A 17629-nucleotide genomic window follows, 5' to 3' on the forward strand; every position below is an offset into this window, starting at 1 on the left:
GGCCAAATTGTGCCCAAAGTGTCAATGCTTTGTATGGCCATCATTCTTTTCAAGCACTGCCTTAACTCTCTTAGGCATGGAGTTCACTAGAGCTTCACAGGTTTCCACTGGAATCCTCTTTCACTCCTTCATGACGACATCACTGAGCTGGTGGATGTTAGAGACATTGAGCACCTCCACTTTCCGTTTGAAGGTGATCAATAAGGTTTAGTTCTGGATACATGCTTGGCCAGTTCAGCACCTTTACCCTCAGTTTCTTTAGCTAGGCAGTGGTGGTCTTGGAGGTGTGTCTAGGGTCGTTATATTGGAATACTGCCCTGTGGCCCAGTTTCTGAAGTGAAGAGACCATGCTCTGCTTCAGTATGTCACAGTACATGTTGGCATTCATGGTTCCCTCAATGAGCTGTAGCGTCTTACAGCCGACAGCACTTATGCAGCTCCAAGCCATGATACTCCCACCACCATGCTTGGCTAGGCAAGAGATACTTGTCTTTGTACTCCTCACCTGGTTGCCGCCACATGCTTGACACCACCTGAACCAAATAAGTTTGTTGGTCTCATCAGACCACAGGACATGGTTCCAGTAATCCATGCCCTTAGTCTGCTTGTCTTCAGCAAACTGCGGGCTTTCTTGTGCATCATCTTTAGAAGATGCTTCCTTCTGTGACGACAGCCGTGAAGACCAATGTGATTCAGTGTGTGGTGTCCCCCACCCACCCCTTTTACCTCTGCAGCAATGCTGGCAGCACTCATACGTCTATTTTGAAAAGACAACTGCTGAGCTCGTGCACTCAACTTCTTTGGTCGACCATGGCGAGGCCAGCTCTGACTGGAACCTGTCTTGTTAAACCGCTGTACGGTCTTGACAACAGTACTGCATCTCAGTTTCAGGGTGTTGGTAATCTTCTAATAGCCTGGGCAATCTTTATGTAGAGTAACAATTCTTTTTTTTTTTTTTTTTTTTTTTATACATCCTCAGAGTACTTTGCCATGCGGTGGCATCTTGAACTTCCAGTGACATGTATGAAAGAGTGTGATAGCGATAACACCAAGTTTAACACATCTGCTCCCCATTCACACTTGAAACCTTGTAATACTAATGAGTCACACGACACCAAGGAGGGAAAATGGCTAATTGGGCACAATTTGGCCGTTTTCACTTAGGGGTGTACTCATTTTGTTGCCAGCGGTTTAGACATTAATGGGCGTTTTGTTTATTTAGAGGGCACACCAAATTTACACTGTTACACAAGCTGTATACTGACTAATTTACACTGTATCAAAAGTTGCTGCAGAGCCCCAGCTTAAAGGGGTTGTACACGTCTTGATTTATTTATTTTTTTCTTTATGCATGTATGTGGAGCTAAAAATTATTTTTGCACTTCAGTTTTGTTAAAAACTTGGCACTATTTTACTTTTATAGCCTCTTTGTTTTTCTGTACACTCAAGTTTGATGTCGTCTGTAGTCAAATCAGCTGAGAGGAGCTTAAAAAAAAAAAAGGCCAATAAAAGTTACAACTCTCCCACTGGACCTTCAGATTGAGTTCACAGAGAGATTCTAAGTTGACCTATTCTGCAGGCAACAATAGAAAGTGCAACACAGACAGAAGACACAATTTTAATGAAACACAATTCCAAAAATGATTTTGTCAAAAATACATGCATTTACTTAAGAACAAAAAATGTAAATGTCGATGTAGCAGGCAGAAGCTTCCTCTAGGTCTTATCCAATATATGTTGAAAGACCCATCAGTTACTGTTAATAGCTCCACACCTTTTCTCTACAGCTGCCACTGTGTAACCTCTGAGTCTACCCTGTCTTTCAAACCATATAACCAAGCCCTGACCACCTCCTGCTGCCTTCAACTCAAAAATATTTCCCCAATCTGCTCTTTACCCAACTTTTAGTTCATGTCCTCATCATCTCCTGCTTACACTTCCCATCTAACACTCTGCTCCCTGTTAGCCATTGCACAGATAATTCAGTTCAAGGCAATGGCACACAAGGTGGTTCACAACCTCTCCTCTTGTATATTTCTAATCTAATCTACCCCCACCTCTCCACACGGAATATCCAGTGCTCACAAGACCTCCTTCTGCTCCTCACACAAACATCTCCAAAAATGAATTCTCTTTTGCTTGCCTAATGCAATGTTCTCAGCTCCAGTCCTCAAGAGCCACCAACAGATAATGGTTTCAGGATTTCCTTAGCTCTACCACCTGGGCAATACTCTTGAGGACTAGAGTTAGGGAACACTGGAATAATGCGTTTTGCTACTGCAACTGGTTAGGCTCTCCCCAGCCTCAAAGCCTGCTTCTGCATCCGGGTACTCTAAAACCTACAATGACCATTGTGCCACTACACTGTCATATGAGAAGCTTCTTCTGTAGTCTGCTGTCAGCGTACACCTTCCTTGTAGTTTGTAACGGGAAAAATGTATCTTTGTACCATGTTAGCCAGTAGATAGAAAAATATTCAAAATTGAGAGTCCTCAGTGGTTGATAGGTTTTAATGTTTAACTGAAAAAATGGTAACAATAGCAGCTTTCGAGGCTACTCGGGTCTCTTCTAACAATCTTTCAAAACTACTCAGACCTGAGTAGTGTTGAAAGCTTGCTATAAGTTACCACATTTTCAGTTCGCCATTAAAAGTGATCAACCCGTGAGGACTCAATTTTGAATATTTTTCTTGTAGTTAGTAAGCTTTTAAAGAAGGGTTCTTTCTCCCAAGGTTACAGTCGATCGCTCAGTTATGATTTTAGTACTTGCTTTGTACTTTATGGATTGAATACCCTCTTACCACCTTTTTCAGATGTGCAGTAAACTGGAATTAATGAATAGTTACAATAGAATGTATGTTGCATAGGTAGATGGAAATAGAGTAGTGTACATGTAACTCATCTAGATGGCAGTACACTACAGGTAATTACTGTATATTGCAGGTCAAATGTGCGACTACACAGCAAATCAGCGACTGCTCTCCAGAAATAGAGCTTATGCTGTATCAATCTACTTGCCCCCAAAGTAAACCCACTGATCAGTAAAATACACACGATATCTTTCAACCAGTTTCTTATGCCACAGAAATTCGTATGTGGTTTTTGAGTTATGATGACCCAGGAAAGGTCATTGTTGGTAGTAGATATTGTAACCTAGGGTCACTGTACGTGGATCGAACACTTTATACAAGAAAGGAATAAAGTCAATAAGGAACTGCTGTATGCAAGTCCAAACCAGAAGGTTTTCTTCACTTGCTACCTTCTCCACATAATTTTTTTTACATTTTCTTTGAACATTGTGACAATTTATTTGCACATTTTGCTGTGAAGCCTTTATGAACACAAAAACAGAAAATCATTTTGCATCGGTGTCCTGACACATTCATGATATTCACACAAGCTTTGATCTGTGTTTTGTCGGAACCTTTGATACATATCTGAGGAACCACACAATGTCTTATTTGGGAGTAACACAAAATACAAGAACAGTGTTTAAAAAAAAGATCAATATCTTTATTGTAGAGTTCATATATTGCTCTCTTCTGCTACAAAACCAGGTTGCATTTGGAAATAAAGCTATATTGTATATACTGTACATTCTGTAAAAAGTTAATTACAAATCTATTTATAAATCACATGCTTATGTTAATTTTAAAATATCTGCAGCCATGAAAGTAAAATGTAATCTTGCACCAAAGACTGAACATATGTAAGTACCTGCCTTGTTTGTATCTTCCATCTATCCATCTAATGTCACAACGCTGTGACAGAAACCGGGAGGAAATGTCTAATCGCAAGCAGACCTAACAGACTGGGCGAGAATAAGAGATACGGCCTTTCTAGAAGATCGTGCTTCGATGGGATTTCTGTGTGTTTTATGTGATACATTTACTCAGTTCCTATGATAAGCAGGAAATATATTCACCAATATGTGATAAAAAGGTTGTATATGTTGAAATAAATTAAAACATTGGCGTTGATGACACTAGATGAAGATTATCATGGAGCGAAACATTAAAACTTTTCTCTTTAAAGAATGTGGTTGGATAAAAATTTGCTTCAAAATATTTCTTACAACATTGTGATAAATAACATAGACACTGCTTTTCTCAAAAGACCAGAAACAGGGAGCCAGCTTCCCGAGTTTTTCTCCTATGAAGACAATATCCTTATTTGTATGATCTGATAAATATGGAAGCAGTCTGTTAACTCTGTAACATGTAGAATTATTTAATACATATCTTACATTAGTAGAACCAAGTAGGTAATGAGAGTAGATTGAAGCTAGCGCATTGTCTATAGAACGGATGGATGTTGTTGATGCAGGCGAGTCCATGATTTCATTCTGTTATTACCATTCTTCTTACCACTTCCCAGGTATTGATATTCCACATTCATACCAGTGAACATAGCTAATGTGTGTCTGGCCACCGATCTCTCCAAATTCCACTGGCTGCTGGCGGACAGATCGATAAAATCCTGTGCAAATATCATAGAACACAATGTGAATTACTAACAGAGAGGCAAATGTAATTACTTTTCTTAAGCTTATTTACTGATATATACTGATACATGAGGGCCATCTTAAAATCAATGTGCCATCAATAAACAATGCCATTGTGAATAAATATGGACTATACATGTTTTAACTCTAATTCTTAATACATCCTATTACCATATTTTTCTCTTGGGTAAAAATTGGAGATAAATCTGTTTAGTGTAGGGACCCTCTGTATGAAGTTGCCTTATCGAAGCAGGTTGGCTTACACAATGTGATCAACGTGGCACATTTATAGATGTAGTAAATATGATAGTTTTTCAGTCTAAAATATTCCATATACACAATGTTTGGGAATATCTTGCTCTTGCACAGTCCTGCTTGCACTCTGGTGTTTGCTTTTGCATTGAAGTGACAGTAGATTTGTACCTGCTCACTATTTTGGGAGATGACTCATTTTGTCTCTCTCTTTTTTTTTGTTAATATGCGTCAATCAGGATAAACTCTACTGTCATCATGAGCTCACTGGAAAGTACACAGTGAACCCATTCAGCAGTCTGCTAAGTACAGTGAAGCAAAAAGGCTGCCGAAGCCAAAGGGTTTAATAAAAAATAACATAACCAAAAATGCATGCATTTATGTAAGTAAAAATGTCTCCAGAGAGGTCCATATCCTTTACAAACTGATTGTTCGCTCACTGCTAAATATACAGTATTTCACCCATTGACAGGTGCTTGTATAATGAAAGTCATATTTATCTGGTTCATATCTCTTAGAGGGAATTTGTCACAAAATTGATGCTGTTTGAACTACAGGCAGCATGAACCAGATACTGGCTATGTTATTGCTGCTGCATATGTTTTGCTCTGAAACGTTGCGCCGTTTCAGAGAAAACATACTTTGAAAAGCCGCCTTGCGAGTGTGTGTCTCATTTGACTAGACCGAGGCAGACTAGACCCAGGCTTCTCCCTGCCCCGCTCTCCTACACTGATAGGTCTCTCCCTATACACACACATAAGGAGAGATCTGTCAGTCAGAGGGCTTGGGGCAGGGAGAAGCCACCAGGGTCGCATAGTCCAGTGTTCCCCAACTCCAGTCCTTAAGGCCCACCAACAGGCCATGTTTTCAGGATTTCCTTAGTATTGCTCAGGTGATAATTCCATCACTTGTGCAATGTTAATGGAAACCTGAAAACATGGCCTGTTGGTGGGCCTTGAGGACTGGAGTTGAGGAACCCTGGCATAGTCCATTGATGGCTTTTCTAGATAGGTGTTCTCTGAAACCCCATAGTGTTTCCAAGTAAAACATGCATGCAGCCAGTGTCTAATTCATGCTGGTCATGGTTTAGGCATCACGAATCTCACGACAGACTCCCTTTAAGCATATCTTTTTCTCAATAGCTTGCTCAGCAGCTTCGGAGATCCACACTGCGTCCCACATTGCATACAGTCTACTTCATACTGTAAATCTCTGAGGATTAGGGTATGTGCACACATTAAGTATTTATACATCTCTTGGCAGGAAAAACACAGTGTAAATACACGCATTTCATGCCGCATTTTTTACACGCTGAAAGAATTGACATGCTGCAGATTTAAATCTACTCTAAGGCTATGTGCCCACGATGCAGAAATGCTCCAGATTTTTCCTGAGCGTTTCTGCATCTCCCTGGCAGAAAAAACGCATGCGGATTGTACATGCGGATTGTACATGCGTTTTTCCTGCCAGGGACAAGCGGAAGTGAAGCGTTCTTCACATGCATTTCCGCATGCGGGTTGACAAGCGCTTTCCAGGTGATTTTAGCATCACTTGGAAAGTGCTTGACAACTTGGTCACACTATATAAATCCATGCAACTGGCATGGATTTATATAGTGTGACCAAGTTAGTTAAAAAAAAAGAATAAAAATGGTAAAAAATAAAAAAAACCATTATACTCACCTTCTGATGCGTCCGGTCTCCCCGGTGTCTCGCGGTGGTGTAAAAGGATCTGCCATGACATCATTTAGTCATGTGACAGGTCACGCGACCACCGACGTCAGCGGTCGCGCGACCCGTTACATGACTAAATTACGTCATGGCAGGTCCTTTTAGACCATCGCGAGCTGCCGGCAAGCCAGGACGCATTTCTATGGAGACTGGGGGCCATCAGAAGGTAAGTATAATGTATTTTTTTATTTTAATTCATTTTTTTTTTACAGGTACTATGGTACCCGGGTCTGGAGGAGAGTCTCCTCTTCTCCAGACCTGGGTACCATCCGCACATTGAATTGCTTAATATCCGCATGATATCCGCATGTACACATGTAGTCATGTGGATATTAAGCGATTCAATGCAAGTTAATGGCGACGAAAACGCCGCGAGTACGCAAAATAATTGGTAGTGCTGCGTATTTTTCCGCAATGATAATCCGCAGCGGAAATTTCCGCAGCATGTGCACAGCACATGCGGATTATCATTGGGGAACATGGCAGACCTTCTACCAAGCGATTTTTAAGCGTTTCTGCGGCAGAATTGCCGCTGCGGAAACGCTTAAAAAATGCATAGTGGGCACACAGCCTATATCTGCAAGTCAAAAATAAGCAACGTGTGCATGACACTTCTGGATTCTCATTCACTTTGCTGGCATCAGGAAACCCTTCAGATTTTTTGACTGAGCAGAAAAAAATGTGACAAAAATGCAACGTGTGCACACATTCTTCTTGTACTAGAAAGCAAGCTGGAACAAAACAGACGCCAATATTCTCTTCTAGATTCTCTCTAGTTTTTAAGTCAATGTGCCTTTTGCCTTTAGCAGATGTTTTAGGGCAGGTGCAGACGACCGTATAGGCACTGATCCGAGAGAATCGGACCCATTATTTAAATCACACTGTGATCTGAGTTTGATCACAGTGTGATCCGATCCTCTCGGGTGAGGAGAAGATGAAAAAAAATGTCTCCATCTTCTCCATTCTGTCAGTTTGTGGAAATTGGACTACACTCAGATGTCATCCAGGTGCAGTCTGATGTTTTCCACAGACTCATTGATTTGCATGGCCGAGTACAATTCGATAATCGGATCAAACTCGGTCATTCAGCGATTTTTCCTAGGACAGATTTTGTCTGAGGAAAAAATCGGATATGTGCACTGCACCATAGAATAACATTGGCCCAAGTGTGATCCAATGTTTTGTCGGATCTCACTCGGACCAAAAATACAGTCAAGTGCGCAAACCCTTAGCTCATGAAATGCGACTTTTTTAAAAGGTTACAAAATTTGGCACAAATGTAATCCAGCCCCCACCTGAAGTAATTTTATGTATGGGAGTAATTTTTGTTCAATTTTTGCACCATTTTGCAAAATGTGTAACTTTTTGGGCTAAAGAGTGGCAAAATGGGTGAAAGAAAAAAAAAAGATAATTTTTTTATTTTTGTGTAAAAGTGATGAAGTGCCATTTTGAAGAATTTGTCTAAAAAAACTGCATTGGAAATCACAACACAAAAAAGAAAAGTGACATAAAAAACGCAAATAATAAATCGGGCCCATGGTTGTTGGTAAATGCAGTTAATATCAGAATAAAACAAAACAGAACTAATTTTTTTAGGCAACAAGCTCTACGATCTAATAGCTATCACGACTAGGGATCATTTAGAACTGGTTGAGACAGGGTTCAAAGATTATAATGTTAGCGTAACATCTGGAGTAAGAATAATAGAAATTTTCCTGAAGAAGAGGATAATTGACCACCTAAAAAAACAAGTTATTGGATGTTAAATAACATGTCATGGGAAAATCATGTTAAAACAATTTAGTTGATTTCTGTGACTATGTTGCAAAAGTGTTGGATGAGGTTGGTGCTGTGGCTATGGCCTGTCTAGATTTCAGAAAACCTTTGATGCAGTTCCACATAAAGGGAACATACATACAATATTATTACTTGGACGCAAACCTTTGATAGTTCAGTGGATTTGTAGTTGGCTAATAAGATAGATATGGGAGTGTAACTATTATTGTGCAGTCTGAAGAGAGACTGGTTACCAGTAGTGGACCACACGGTTCTGTTCTTTTTAATAGGCCCGTAAGTGACATAACAGATGGTTTGGTCAGTGAGGTATCACTATCTGCCAATGGCATGATAATTGTGTCACAGGGTCACTATTACTGTGGGTTACATGGAAAATTATTTTAGCTTTAATGGAAAAATGGTCATTATGTATTATATTGCACTGGAGAAGAAAGATTCCTCCTCGTATTAGCAGTTCTGTGCTAGCCAAGACTTTAAGAGAGAAGGATTTAGGGGAAAAACAGGCAGTAGGAAAAGCAAGTAGGATACTTGGCTGCACAGCTAAAGGAATAACTAGTAGAAAGAGGAAGATTTTGATCCTACTGTATAGAGATCTAGTGAGACCACATCTGGAGTATGCTTTAGGTAAGAGTGGAGTCATTGATGCAAATGGAACTGGACCAGCAAAGCAACACATTGTATGACTAGGGCTAGTAAAGCTGAATGTGCAGAATGGCACCTTGATACAGCAGAGATAAGTGTGCAGACAGCTACCTTGATGCAGCAGGGTTCAGTGTGTGGTCAGCACTTTGAAAAAGCAGAATCGAGTTTGTAGGTAGGTACCTTATTGCAGCAAAGTGGAATGTGTGGACAGAATATTGAAACAACAGAGACAAGTGTGCTGCATGTACCTTGATCAGCAGAGAAAAGTGTGCTGATTACAAAAGATAAGTATTCTGCCAGGTACCTTGATGCTGAGTTGAAGGAACGGACAGCACCTTACAATAGCAGATTCAAATAGGCTGACAGATGCTTTAATGAAGCAGAGCTGAGGGTGTGGACAGCACCTTCAAATAGCAGAGAAGGTAGACTAGCAGTCATTTTGATGCAGCAGAATGGATGGTGCAGGCAGCACCAGGAACAACAGAGCTTAGTTGCTAGTAAACACTAAGGCTATGTTCACACATAGCAGTGAAAAAACACTGAAAAAACGCACCAAAAACCCAGGTGTCAGTTTTTTCAGCATTTTTTGTGCCAAAACCTGATGAAATAGAATGAGATTTTTTTTTCACTGATCTTTATGTACATGCATAAAGAGACAAAAGGACAGTGAAAAAAACGCAGCAAAAAAAGAAGCAAAAAAACAAGCAAAATCCTGAACAAACCTTCCTGGCAAGAGATCAGGTTTTGCTGCAAAAAATAAAAAATGCAATGTGTGAACATAGCCTAAGAAGCAACTGAGTAGATAATCAGGCACCTGGCTGCAGAAGAGCCAAGTGGGAACTGTGACTAGAATTTTGGAAAGCACATGGAAGCAGCGTGCCTTACTACCATAGTAACTTGGCGCAGACTAGCGCAGATGTAGTCCATCATAAGGAGAAAGCAAAGACTGGCGCTGGGACAGGCAACACCATAACTTTTTTTTTTAATTGTGATTGATGTGAGAGAAATTGTATAATATTTTGGTGTGTCATATAAATTACTGTGTAATTTGCATATTTTCAAATTCTATATCTATCTACACTGAAAAAAATATAAACACATCTCTGTTTTTGCTCCCATTTTTCATGAGCTGATCTCAAAGATTTAAGACTTTTTCTATGTACATAAAAGGCCTTTTTCTCTCAAATATTGTTCACAAATTTGTCTAAATCTGTCTTAGCCTGTGTGCCCACTATGCATTTTTTAAGCGTTTCCGCAGCGGCAATTCCGCCTCAGAAACACTTTTAAAATGCTTGGTAGAAGGTCTGCCATGTTCCCCAATGATAATCTGCATGTACTGTGCACATGCTGCGGAAATTTTCGCTGCGGATTATCATTGTGGAAAAATACGCAGCACTACCAATTATTTTGCGTAAGCGCGGCGTTTTCACCGCAATTGACTTGCATTGAATCGCTTAATATCCGCATGACTACATGTGCACATGCGGATATTAAGCGATTCAATGTGCAGATGGTACCCGGGTCTGGAGAGGAGGAGACTCTCCTCCGGACCTGGGTACCATAGTACCTGTAGTTAAAAAAGAATTAAAATAAAAAATATACATTATACTTACCTTCTGATGGCTCCCGGTCTCCATAGTGATGCGTCCTGGCTTCCCGTCAGCTCGCGATGGTCTAAAAGGACCTGCCATGACGTCATTTAGTCATTTGACGGGTCACGCGACCAGTGACCTCGGAGGTCGCGTGACCTGTCACATGACTAAATGATGTCATAGAAGGTCCTTTTACACCACCGCGAGACACCGGGGAGACCGGACGCATCGGATAAGGAGACCGGGGGCCATCGGAAGGTGAGTTTATGTTTTTTTTTTTTTTTTTTTACCATTTTTATTCTTTTTTTAATTAACTTGGTCACACTATATAAAATCCATGCCGATTGCATGGATTTATATAGTGTGACCAAGTTGTCAAGCACTTTCCAAGTGATGCTAAAATCGCTTGGAAAGCGCTTAACAACCCGCATGCGGAAATACATGTGAAGAACGCTTCACTTCCGCTCGTCCCAGGCAGGAAAAACGCATGTACAATCCGCATGTACAATCCGCATGTACAATCCGCATGTACAATCCGCATGCTTCTTTTCAGCCAGGGAGATGCAGAAACGCTCAGGAAAAATCCGGAGCATTTCTGCATCGTGGGCACATAGCCTTAGTGAGCACTTCTCCTTTGCTGAGATAATCCATCCACCTCACAGGTGTGGCATATATAGATGCTGATTAGACAGGATGATTATTACACAGGGGTGCCTTAAGATAGCCACAATTAAAGGCCACTCTGCATTCTATCAATATAGATTCCTGCTCACTGAGGTTTCTGAGTCCAGTGAAAGTCCTACTAAATGATTGACAATTGTCTCTGTAGCAGAGAGGAAGTCTCTGTCTCTGTACTTAGAGGGAAGGCTGTCGGTCATTGAGTCTCTCCACTCATCAATACTTAATGCCACATGAATCTCATTTGCCATTTTGATGCCATAAATGGCAATTAACAGCACAAGAGAAAAAAGGAAAGTGACGTTAAAGACGTTAAATACACAAATTAATGCATGAGTGTATTGTGCAAGATCTTATAGGTATTTTCCCATGCATGTTGCCAATAAGAGTCAATGAGTTCAGTTCCCAGGTCTAAATTCTACTTGTGGATCTTTGTAAGCTGAGAATGGTATAGATATAAAGGTGGAAGAGGTCATCTTGGCTTCATGAAAAGATAGCGAAGGAGAGATATGGGGAGAGGTGATGGATACTAAAAGCTATACCACATACATTAGTGGAATTCGGCAGAATTTAGGAGGAGGATCTTATTAGGGGAAAGCAAAGTCCTAAAGCCTCATTCACATGTCAGCATTTTTGCACCGGTGTATGTATGCCAAAGCTAGGTGTGAAAGATTGCCACCTGTTCTGTGTGTTGCAGACACTCCAGGTTTAGGCATATAAATACTGGTGAAATATTGATGCAAAAATACTGACGTGTGAATGAGACCTAACCAGTACTAAAATGTCTTCCAAGATAAATGTGGTGGTAAAAATATGGAAACTATCTCTACACTTGAACACAGCAGCATTATTACAATCACAGGTACCTGGACATCTCTGTTTCTCACAGTGTACTGTACCTGCGGATGATATCCTCCTCTCCTCACTGTTTCATATTTATTTTCAGATATTCATTTCTAATTTATTAGAATTAATTATTTCTACAAAACCACTATATGGTTAACCTTAGCAAAAATCACAATACCTTAATACTTTTCATTACTTATAAGTTTACATTATTTTTATATACAGTAAGTGAGTAAAATAAAAAAAATACATTTTTATTTATTTTTCTCAAAACTAGGATCAAGTTTAATAAACTGAGAAATTCAGTATAAGCAGAGGAATAAGCTTTTCTTCACAAAGTGCAAAGATTCAGTCTTAGCTCTTACTTTATAATAATATCATATTTCATGGCCAAAATCATATGAGTGAATGTCCATGTGTCTGAAAGCAGTGATGAAGAATTGACCTGTCTGCAACATGGGAATTCCTCTTGCAGGTACACTGAGTTTTCTGTGCGGATTTTCTCCATAGACTTGCATTAGATGCGTAAAATCCGCAGGTAAAAAACGCACATGCACATGAAAAACATATGTAATCCACAACAAAGTATATCAATAAAGTTTTGTCAAAGCAAAAAAACAGGACGCATCAAAAAGTAAGCAGCTTTATTTAAAGCTTGACACAACAAAAAGAGACAAAACAATGCAGCGTCAAAAACACAATAAAAACACGCACAGAAAAATACAGTGAAAAACCGCAAGTAACTTCATTTAAATAATAGGTGCAGAAATTCTGCAACATCAAAAACACGGCAAAAGCTCATTTTGAGAACGTAGCCTTACATGTTTTAAATGCCTTGAAAACTAACAATAACTTACATGTTTGACTAATCTGATATTCCTATGGGTCTAAGTAGTATGCTTCTAATTAATGTAATTGTTACATGACATTTTTTCCTGGAACTGAAAACAGCATGCCCTCCAGCTGAACTATTTTAATACATGGATCTATCTGCTACTTTAATACATAAATGCATTTTAATACATGGATCTTTCATTATATTGCTGTTTAATTAAAATAACATCCTATTTTAAGTAGAGCTTACATTATTATTATCATTTTTATATTACTGTTTATGGTACAATGTGAGGAATAATATATTTTTCAGTGTACAACTAATTTAGTTTTGTTTTTAAGTACAATTGTGTTGAACAAAGAGGTGACAAATTTATGTAAAATAGGATGTAAATATGAATTCTTTTGTATATTTCATGATCTACAATATTTGTTCAGAAAATACAAGCCATGCTGTTTTCGGCTGCAATAGCATTGTGTGCTGTATGTGTGAACATACACAAACAGTGATATCCTGTGCAACAAGTAAAAGGCTTGCTGGTCGCAACAATATGTCATATTAATCTATGTACATACTTTACATTTTTTCTGCAGTTTACCTGTCTTTTTAGTATAAGAGAGACAGGAAAATTTGTTATCATATCAGAGATGAAAAACGATACACGGGACAGCGGATCTAGAGAATATGGTGTGCATGGGGTTTAGTTCTAATATAAAAAAGGATAAAAATATACACTATATGGACAAATGTATAGGGACATACCTTTTTAATCATTGAATTGAGGTTCTTCAATCAGTGCCATTGTGATAGGTGTGTAAAATCCAGTCCCTAGCCATGCAGTCTGTCTTTACTAATGCTTGTGAAAGAATGGGTATTTCTAAAGAGATCACTGAATTTGAGAGTGATACATTAATAGGACGTTAACATTGTATCAAGTGAGTTTATGAAAATTCTTCCCTCCTAAGTGTTCCAGCATCAGCTGTGAGTGGTTTCATTGAAAAGTCAAGGAACCACAACAATAAAGCCACAAAGTGGCAGATGTAAAGTTACACAGTGGGGTTGCCAAGTACTGAGGAGCACTCTGCTGACTAAGTGACTTCAGAGTCCAAGCCTCCTCTGGCCTTAATATCAGCACGAAAATCACGTGCAGGGAGCTCCATAGCCGAGTAACTGCATGCAAGCATTACATCACCTATCACAATGCTAACCATTGCATGGAGTGGCGTAAAGCCCGCCATCACTGGAGTCTGGAGCTGTGGAAACATGTTCTATGGAGTGACAAATCACACTTCTCTACCTAAATGAGTCTGGATTTGGTGAATGTCAGGAGAACATTTCCTGCCTGACCACATTGTGCCACGCGTAAAGTTTGGTGGAGGAGGGATAATGCTACGGGATTGTTTTTCAGGCTTATGTTTCAGAATAACAATACATTTTGTACAATTGTATGCTTCCAACTTTGTGTGAATAGTTTGGTCCTATTATGATTGCGTCCCAGTATACAAACCTTGGTCCATAAAGGCATGGTTGGGTGTTTTTGGGTGGAAGAACTTGACTGGCCCACACAGTCCCCTTACCTCTACCCCATAGAACGTCTTTGGAGTAGATTAGAACAGAAATTATGAGCCAGGTCCTCTCATCCAACATCAATGTCTGACCTCACAATTGCACTTGATGAATTTGCACAAATTCCCAGAGAAACAGTCCAAAGTCTTATAGAAAGCCTACCCTGAAGAGTGGATCGGTTTGTATTTACAACTGGAAGTCACAAAAGCTCCTTTAGCAGTAACGGCTAGGTGTCCCAATACTGTGGTCCATATGGTGTATTTTTATGTATATAGGATTAAAATGAGTATCCATAAAGTTATAGAAGACTATACTTTACCTTTTTTGGCTGCCAACTGATAAGACTGCAGCTGCTCTCCTGTCCTCCCTTCAAGGAATGAATCCACAAACTGACAGTGATCTTCCCCAAATCCTGACTGATCACCTACGTTATAAAATGTGCCTGCAAAAAAAATGAAATATCAAAGCTGAAACATAATTTACTTTTATTTTTTGTCAATTTGGAGCTAAAAGGAGTTGTCCAGTTTGAATAAAAAAAATCTTAAATGTGATTTACCCCTTCCTGCCCTATATATATATATATATATATATATATATATATATATATATATATATACAGCATATATATATATATATATATATATATATATTTTTTTTTTATTTTGTAGCTGATTTGGGTGTATGGAGATAGCCCACTATACACAGGCCAGGTCCCGACTGTTTTATACAGTTAGCACCTGCCTCTAGGAACAACAATTGGAGCTAGCACAGCAACATCAATGTGTTTAAAAGGTGCCAGTAACACAAAATTGTATGGGAAGTAGTGAGGCATGTTACAGATTTAAGACTTATTTTAATGAGCAACTGAGCACAATAATATATCTTAAAGAGGTTGGCCACCATATATTTATTTTAACATATTAGGGACATGATAGACGTGATGATCTGTTGTTCCTAGCCTACACTATACGTCTGAAGGTTTACCCGGTGTATACTGTAATGTTACTCTAGGCCCCCATTTCCCAGACGGAGGCCAAAAGGATAACATTTTGGCTTCCATGTGGCAGGTTTGCGCATGTACACTGTTTATTTAACTGTATAGAAAAGTGCAGCAGACTGTGCTTTCCTATAAAGAGGACCACTGCAAGAAACGTACAGCATGCAGTGTAATGGGTCCCTGTGTGCATGGATGCCTCGGCTCTTTGCAGTCTGTGAGGAAGATTGTACTATCGAGCAGGAGGAGAACCTGTATACTTAAATATTTGTAAGTGCCACAAAATCTTGCCTACAACACATTTGTTAAAAAGATAAAGTGGAAAACCTCCCTAATGCTAATAGCTGAGACGAATGAGCAATTAGGGGTACAGCTGAAGTAAGTAATCTTTTATGTGAACATCAAAATAATGATTGATTAATACAGTTATATGAAAAAGTTTGGGCACCCCTATTAATCTTAAGCTTAATGTTTTATAAAAATTTGTGTTTTTGCAACAGCTATTTCAGTTTGATCTATGTAATAACTGTTGGACACAGTAATGTTTCTGCCTTGAAATGAGGTTTATTGTTTACAGAAAATGTGCAATCTGCATTCAAACAAAATTTGACAGGTGCATAAGTATGGGCACCCTTATCATTTTCTTGTTTTAAATACTCCTACCTACTTTTTACTGACTTACTAAAGCACTTTTTTTGGTTTTGTAACCTCATTGAGCTTTGAACTTCATAGCCAGGTGTATGCAATCAAGAGAAAAGCTACTTAAAGTGGCCACTTGCAAGTTGTTCTCCTGTTTGAATCTCCTCTGAAGAGTGGCATCATGGGCTCCTCAAAACAACTGTCAAATGATCTGAAAACAAAGATTATTCAACATAGTTGTTCAGGGGAAGGATACAAAAAGCTGTCTCAGAGATTTAACCTGTCAGTTTCCACTGTGAGGAACATAGTAAGGAAATGGAAGAACACAGGGACAGTTCTTGTTAAGGCCAGAAGTGGCAGGCCAAGAAAAACATCAGAAAGGCAGAGAAGAAGAATAGTGAGATCAGTCAAGGACAATCCTCAGACCACCTCCAGAGAGCTGCAGCATCAACTTGCTGCAGATGGTGTCACTATACAACGCACTTTGCACAAGGACAAGCTGTATGGGAGAGTGATGCGAAAGAAGCCGTTTCTGCAAGCACGCCACAAACAGAGTCGGCTGAGGTATGCAAAAGCACATTTGGAGAAGCCAATTTATTTTTGGAAGAAGGTCCTGTGGACTGATGAAACCAAGATTGAGTTGTTTGATCATACAAAAAGGTCTTATGCATGGCGGCAAAAAAACACAGCATTCCAAGAAAAACACTTGCTACCCACAGTAAAATTTGGTGGAGGTTCCATCATGCTTTGGGGCTGTGTGGCCAATGCCGGCACTGAGAATCTTGTTAAAGTTGAGGGACGCATGGATTCCACTCAGTATCAGCAGATTCTTGACAATAATGTTCAAGAATCAGTGACAAAGTTGAAGTTACGCAGGGGATGGATCTTTCAGCAAGACAATAATCCAAAACACTGCTCCAAATCTACTCAGGCATTCATGCAGAGGAACAATTACAATGTTCTGGAATGGCCATCCCAGTCCCCAGACCTGAATATCATTGAACATCTGTGGGATCATTTGAAGAGGGCTGTCCATGCTCAGCGACCATCAAACTTAACTGAACTGAAATTGTTTTGTAAAGAGGAATGGTCAAAAATACCTTCATCCAGGAAATCATTAAAAGCTACAGGAAGCGACTAGAGGCTGTTATTTTTGCAAAAGGAGGATCTACTAAATATTAATGTCACTTTTCTGGTGAGGTGCCCATACTTATGCACCTGTCAAATTTTGTTTGAATGCAGATTGCACATTTTCTATTAGTACAATAAACCTCATTTCAAGGCAGAAACATTACTGTGTCCAACAGTTATTACATATATCAAACTGAAATAGCTGTTGCAAAAACACCAATTTTTATAAAACATTAAGCTTAAGATTAATAGGGGTGCCCAAACTTTTTCATATAACTGTATCATATTGTAATATGTAAACATGAAGTGGCCGCTCGATAGTCAACGTGACAGATAGGTTACCAAATGCTGAATTTAGAAAATTTTTAAGCTATTGAAAATTCATGCATGTATTCACTATTAGGTAACTTATGGCTCCCTCCCA

The 17629-nt window shown here is 39.3% G+C and overlaps 1 protein-coding gene across 38 annotated transcripts in view; it reads right to left on the reverse strand.

Annotated features, from left to right (window-relative positions):
* Positions 1 to 3490: 3490 nt before the first annotated feature.
* ABI3BP (ABI family member 3 binding protein) overlaps positions 3491 to 17629 on the reverse strand; it is a 436219-nt gene continuing 422080 nt past the window's right edge. For all 38 annotated transcript variants that reach the window (XM_073664653.1, XM_073664641.1, XM_073664649.1 and 35 more), the window contains 2 exons: positions 14761 to 14883; positions 3491 to 4478 (listed from right to left, as the gene is read on the reverse strand). In XM_073664653.1, the coding sequence (XP_073520754.1) occupies positions 4363 to 4478; positions 14761 to 14883 (239 nt within the window). In that variant the 3' untranslated portion in view covers positions 3491 to 4362. The remainder of the gene's footprint in view (positions 4479 to 14760; positions 14884 to 17629) is intronic.

Source organism: Phyllobates terribilis, unplaced genomic scaffold, assembly GCF_046119375.1.
Source record: "Phyllobates terribilis strain yellow unplaced genomic scaffold, ASM4611937v1 Scaffold_2__4_contigs__length_985480577, whole genome shotgun sequence".
NCBI lineage: Eukaryota > Metazoa > Chordata > Amphibia > Anura > Dendrobatidae > Phyllobates > Phyllobates terribilis.